Here is a 6,515-nt window from a genome sequence, read left to right as displayed (position 1 = left end):
GGCAAGAGTAACTGCCTTCTAAGCCAGAGCCTCAGAACTAACCCCTGCAGGGTGGTGGGAGAGATGGCCTTGGAAGCATGGTGGTCTTGGGGGTCTCAGAGGGCTTGGGAGCGGCAGGGGGCTCGAGGGTCTGGAAGGGCTTGGAGGGTGCAAGGGTCACTGCAGCTGGTGGATGCTGTCCTGGTTCCACTGCTGCAGGGGGGTTGGTAATGGGCACAGAGGGTGCTGGAGCTGCTGCAGTTGGTCCTGGGGCTGTCAGATGCTGGAGTGTTTCTGCTGCTGTAGTGTGGCCAGGGATGGGCTCAGAGGGGTGCAGGGGTGGTTGCTGTTCAGTCACGGCCTGGATAGTGCTGGTCTGGTTCCTCTGCTGCAAGGTGACCGGGGATGGGTGCCAGGGCCATGAAGAAGGTGGGTGCACACTTTTTCCAGTTGGCAGTGGTGTCTGCTCGTGTTGGGTCCAGCTCGCAGGAGTGCTGGGGCTGCAGCTTTGGCTGTTTGGGCACAAGCAGGAGCCACCGGTTTCCTGCTGGACTCTAGAAGCTCCAGCGACGGGCCTGTGGAGAGAGGAGGCCGCTGAGGCGCTCAGCTGCAGAGGGGGCGCACGGACTGTCCCCCACAGCACGGCCCAGAGCTGGCAAGGCTCCCCAGCACGGGCAGAGCCGCTGGCACGCCTTGGCCGACGTGGACACCCGCACCTCATGGCAGCCCCGAGCAGGGGGACTCCTCAGGGCAGGTTCGGTGGCCACCAGCCAGCGCTACTGGGCGCCTCCCTGGCTGGGGCAATCTCTTGGCCCCGCTCTTTCTCGTCCTGCCCTTGCTTTGCCAATGCCTGTCGCTGCTGGGGGCCACTTTTTTCTAACACTGGCTCCTCTCAGAGCAGGCTCCCGAGAAGGTGGCCCAGGAAGTAAGAGGCCAATTAAAGAATCTGACAGCAGCAGAAATCTCAGCAGAGAGTTTTGGGCAACCACCAGCTCACCATTTCACAGCAGCCTGACGACAAATGCTTCGTGGCCCTGAGCAGCCATCGAAGGAAGCAGTGTGGGGGGAATCAACAACTCACTCTTCTTTCTTCATCTACTGCCAGATGGCGACACAGCCCAATACTATTGCAACTGGCACGGAAAGCATGGTTGCTGCTGTGCCTATCATACAGTGCCTCTGTGCATCTTGGGGACAGAGAAGACTTGCGGTGCTTGGGGGATCATCAGTCCTTGTGGTTCTCTCGCTGTTCACGTCTGCAGGAGCAATTTGGAACGTTAGCCCGTCCTGCGCACTGCTGGTAAGTGTACATCACGTTTGATCTGGCTCGGTGTTTCCCCCAGTACTGGTTCCTGGAGGCATGCTCCCACCCTTTGGGGCAGGGTGTCCCACCCAACCAAACTCAGAAGGCCAGAAGGGGAGCACAGCAGGGAGCACAGCTGCTTGACCGGTTGCTCCTTCGAGGGACACAGACAAAAACCGTCCCTGCAGCAGGCAGTGCCACCCCAGCTCTCCCTCCCCGTGAGACAGTTCCCACACCCCAGGGGACAGACTCAGGCCTCCTCAAGTGGCACTGAAGCCTTGCACTCCCCCTAGTGCCTTTTCTCCAGCACAGGCACCGCCTGCAGCACCTCCCAGGTTTCAGGATGTGTCTCCCACTTGGGGACCCCAGCAAGACTGCTCCGTACCTGAGCCCGGTTCATAAGCCCGATTTATCTTGCTCTGGTGGTCTTCTCCAGGCTTTGACAGCACTGCTAAAAGCAGAGGGGGAAGGTTAAGCCTCAGTGTGCCTCATGCACAGAGGACACAGGGGGCGGGGAAGAAGAAGGCTGCACCAGGGTCAGCGCAACCCCCGCTATCAGTACAGCCTGGGGGAGGAAGGCACTGAGAGCCGCCCTGCCAGGAAGGGCTTGGGGGTACTGGTGGATGAACAGCTGGGCATGAACCAGCAATGTGCGCTCGCAGGCCAGAAAGCCAACCGTGTCCTGGGCTGCATCAAAAGAAGCCACCAAAAAGATCGAAGGGATGGAACTCCTCTGCTCTGAAAAAAGGCTGAGAGAGGTGGGGTTGTTCAGCCTGGCGAAGAGAAGGCTCTGGGGAGACCTGATTCTGGTCTTTCAATACTTAATGGGCGCTTATCAGAGAGACTGTAGAGAAATGAAATGGTTTAATTAATATTGATAATATACAGCTCTGGGCTGGCTTCAGGGGTGGTGGGTTGGCTGATGTAGCTAAGGTGCAAGTGTGGCTGGTTTCTGTTAAGTGGTTAAATAGCTCTAAGGGGAATAGCCAGTGAAGAGAGATTGGGAAAGGGAGGAGAGAGACCTGGAGAAGGCAGCAGAGGGACTGTCCTGAAGAGTATGTAGAAACAGCATGAACAGTAGATGGACCATTGAGACCTCGTGGAGGATCGGTGGCTGTGCCGGGGCAAGGCGTGCTAACTACTTATTGAACTTAACTTGGTGTATGATGGTAGAAGACCTTGTTGCAGGTGGCTACTTTTGAGAGTACTACGACAAGAGATGGGGGCAGATTTTAGTACTGGGAGGCCTAGGGACAAGGGGCAATATTTTGAAGCTAGAAGAGGGCAGATTAAAACTAGACACAAGGACAGCAGGGTTTTTTATTATGCTGAGGGTGGTGAAACACTGTAACAGGCCCATCACCGACGGACAGGGAAACTACAGACCAACAGGACGCTGCTGGATCCATGGTGGTGACTATCTCTTGCGACTCTGTCCCGACTGCTTGCTAGGTTTCCTCCTCTTCTAGCCTTCCTTCCCTTTACTATCGCTATTTGCTTGTCAACACTTTGATCCGATAAACTTCCTTGATTGGCAGCATTTGACCTCATTTGCTTCTTTATCTCGCTCTGGGCATAACATCAAAACTCCCCGGCTCGGGCTGTCCTGGACTGGAAGACACAGTAACTGCATCACAGCGACCTCTGCGCTAATGTTGATGCTTCCAGCTCTGCAGCTGGTGGAGCAGGAGCAATGGCAGGACAATGTTCAAAACACTGTGGTCAGGCGGTCCATGTAAACGGCAGTCCCCGCCTGGTGAAAGGAGACCTCTCCCTATCTGTCCCCGACACGGGGAGCCAACACCACCTATCCTTCCCAGCTACTGTCACCACTCCTGGCAGGGCTTCTTCGTTGACACAAGGGACTCTACCACTCGGACTGGGAGCAGCTGCAGGGCGCTGTTCAGCGGCGGTGCTCAGGGCTCTGTCATCTACCGCTAGTCACCACTTGCCATGAGGCTTCTCTGCAGGCGACGCAGGAGAACTGTATTGAGAAGGAGACCTGACCACGCTTCCCGCTCTCCCAGCTCTTTAATCACTTCAGGAGCAGCCCGGATGGCATCAGAGGGTGCCTTGCGTTGTAGGAGAAAGGGGCAGGACCTGCCCCTCAGGCTAATGACCTGTTTGCAGCAGGCTGGCAGTCAGGGATGAGCTGTGGAGCAGAGCGCGTAGTGCCGCCATTGGGGCTTTCCCCACGCGCCCGTGCCCAGCCCCTGCCTGCCGACACAGTGGGCATCCACGGCTGCGCCCAGGCGTGGAGCCCAGCCGGTGCTGGTGCCTCGCTTGGTTTGCTGTTGGTACCCCCTGGACACTTGTGTGACAGCCCTGTGTCACACTGTCTTTGGCGGGCAGCGGCTGAGCCCCGAAGCTGTCGGTTGGGGCTCTACTCAGTGCACCCCAGCTCCTACCCTGGTGTGGCTGCCTTCAGCCCCTGCTGTGCGGCTGGAGCAGCGGTCTCGGAGGGCTTGGGGGCCTGTGTGGTTGGTGCTGGGGCCGTTGGACACTGTCCTAGTCTTGCTGCTGCAGGGTGGACGGTAATCTGCTCGGGGGGTGTGAGGGCGACTGCGGTTGGTCCTGGGACTCGAGGCTGCTGGACTGTCTCCTGCGCTCCAGGGCAACTGGGTGAGGGCTTGGTGGGCGTCGGGGCCGTTGCGTTTTGGTCGGGTGCTGGAGAGTCCTGGGCTGTTTCCTCTGCTGCCTGGGGGCCAGAAATGGGCTTGGGAGGCGCAGGGGGTGATGCTCGTCTGTCATGGGCTGAACAGCGCTGCTCTGTCTGCTCTGCTGCAGGCTGGCCGGGGATGGGCTCAGATGGCATGGGGGCCGTGGGGAGGCCTGGTTCTCTGCTCTTCCAGATGGGAGAGGCTCCTGTAGTGTCCAGCTGTCCGGGCGTGAGGGGCAGCTGCCGTTTTCCAGCTGGTCAGCTGAAGCTCCAGCGACGGGCCTGTGGAGAGAGGAGGCCGCTGAGGCGCTCAGCTGCAGAGGGGGCGCACGGACTGTCCCCCACAGCACGGCCCAGAGCTGGCAAGGCTCCCCAGCACGGGCAGAGCCGCTGGCACGCCTTGGCCGACGTGGACACCCGCACCTCATGGCAGCCCCGAGCAGGGGGACTCCTCAGGGCAGGTTCGGTGGCCACCAGCCAGCGCTACTGGGCGCCTCCCTGGCTGGGGCAATCTCTTGCCCCGCTCTTTCTCGTCCTGCCCTTGCTTTTGGGCAGCCAGCGGGCTGCCACTCCGCGGCAGCCTGACTAGAAATGCTTCGTGGCTCTGAGCAGCCGTCAGAGGAAGAGGAGGGAGGGAAATGTACTCACGCTTTCTTCTTCCTTCGCCACCAGACCACGACACAGCCCAACACAATGGCAACTTGCAGAGAAAGAACAGCCGCTACTGCACCTATAGTGTACAACTTTCCAGGATCTCTGGGACTGGAAACAGTTGGGGGGCTCGGGGGATTGTAAAGCTCTGTGGTTCTCTCGATGACATCATCTGCAGGAGCAATCAGGAACGTTAGCCCGTCCTGCGCACCACTGGTAAGCGTGCAGCACGATTGATCCGGCCAGGACATTCTCTCTTTCCCCCCCGTACTGGTGCCTGGAGGCACGTTCCCACCCTTTGGGGCAGGGTGTCCCACCCAACCAAACCCAGAAGGCCGGAAGGGGAGCACAGGGGGGGCGCAGCTGCTTGAGCCTTTGAGTGACACGGACAGAAACCGTCCCTGCAGCAGGCAGTGCCACCCCATTCTCCCTCCCCGTGAGACAGTTCCCACACCCCAGGGGACAGACTCAGGCCTCCTCAAGTGGCACTGAAGCCTTGCCCTCCCCCTAGTGCCTTTTCTCCAGCACAGGCACCGCCTGCAGCACCTCCCAGGTTTCAGGATGTGTCTCCCACTTGGGGACCCCAGCAAGACTGCTCCGTACCTGAGTCTGGTTCATAAAATTGATATATCTTTCCATCGTGGTCTTCTCCAGGCTTTGACGGCACTGCCAAAAAGCAGAGGGGGAAGGTTAAGCCTCAGCGAGTCTCAGGCACAGAGGACACAGGAGGACGGGGAGGTTCCCCCTAAGCCTCTGCCTAGTCTGGGAGTCAGGGCATCGCTGTGGACCTCGGCTCAGGGAGGGATCCCGCTCTGTGCTGCTCCTGTGCCTCTCGGCAGTCACAGCAAGCTCGGGGATGCAGCTGGAGCGGGAGGGACATTTGGCACATTTCCCATATCTGCGGAACATGGTCCCGATGCCTCGAACCCAAAACACTTTCAGCTTTGGCTGCTGCTGTGACTTGCCAGAGTGGGCACTGGGGGAAGAGCCTGCGCCTGGTTCCGACTCCACGCAACAGCCACGCCTGACCTGCTGGGGGACCAGGAAATTGCAGGCCATCTTTTGGTTTGCGTTGCACTTTTGGCGACATGTAAAGCGATGCAAAATGCCTTCCTTCAAAGAGGACGGGAAGAAGCTGCAGCCAGTCCGGCCAGGGAAACAGCCCTTTCGAGAAGGGCTCCTCCGCCCTTCCCTGTAAGCACCAGCAACGGTCACGGTTGCCCCATCCCAGCTATCGGTCGGCAGACGGGAGACGCAGCACAGCCCAAGAAGCCTGCCGAACCAGCATCCCCACCGACCTCCAGCATCAGGAAAGGGCAGCCGGCGTCGCCTGGCACCTCGCTCCTGCCTGGAACTGGGCCAGTGGGCAAGCAGTGCTGCCCGTGAGCTGAACACAAGTTCAGCGCTCGCCAGGCCCTCAAATCTGCCTGCCAGCAGACGCCTGCACAAACCAGCTCCGAGCCGTAACGGCAAAACTGGGGCAGCAGCCGCCCCTGGCCCTCCGCTTGAAGCACAACTGGCAGCAGAGGCTCTGCACCATCTCTGTGGCTCAGCTGCCAAATTTCACAGCGAAGGCAGAGTGAAATGTGCCCACTGTGTCCTCTCTCCTGTTCCTCCAACATTTGCCTTAAGAACTCAGATGACTCGCAGGGGCCAGCAGACAGCTTTGCAAGGCAAAGCTCCACAGGGCGCATCTCTGAGCCCGGCCCATTCCCTCTCTGCTCTCCTCCATGTCTGCGCATGGGCCACGGACGGAGCAACTTGCTCTTCAGGCGGAAAGAAGCCTAGAGGGTAGATGCAGCTTCCTCCCACTGATTTACCCGTGGGATGGCTCTCAGGCTCGAGGTCAGGAACAGGCCACGAATTCGGGATGGTGTAACCCTTGGGAGGCTCTGCAAGAGAATTGCACATGAGTAAGCTCTT

At 59.2% G+C, this 6,515-nt stretch overlaps 1 protein-coding gene across 1 annotated transcript in view; it reads right to left on the bottom strand.

Annotated features, from left to right (window-relative positions):
- Nucleotides 1-1,933: 1,933 nt before the first annotated feature.
- Nucleotides 1,934-6,515, bottom strand: part of LOC119147491 (vegetative cell wall protein gp1-like) — a 516,692-nt gene continuing 512,110 nt past the window's right edge. Inside the window, exons 7-9 of the mRNA XM_037386596.1 lie at nucleotides 4,590-4,764; nucleotides 4,029-4,223; nucleotides 1,934-3,989 (exon numbers count right to left, since the gene is read on the bottom strand). Of these exons, the coding sequence (XP_037242493.1) occupies nucleotides 3,791-3,989; nucleotides 4,029-4,223; nucleotides 4,590-4,764 (569 nt within the window). The 3' untranslated portion in view covers nucleotides 1,934-3,790. The remainder of the gene's footprint in view (nucleotides 3,990-4,028; nucleotides 4,224-4,589; nucleotides 4,765-6,515) is intronic.

This window comes from Falco rusticolus, chromosome 4 (assembly GCF_015220075.1).
Source record: "Falco rusticolus isolate bFalRus1 chromosome 4, bFalRus1.pri, whole genome shotgun sequence".
Classification (NCBI taxonomy): Eukaryota; Metazoa; Chordata; class Aves; order Falconiformes; family Falconidae; genus Falco; species Falco rusticolus.
The sequence above is the reverse complement of the archived record's forward strand: the minus strand, read 5'-3'. Positions and strand labels throughout refer to the sequence as shown.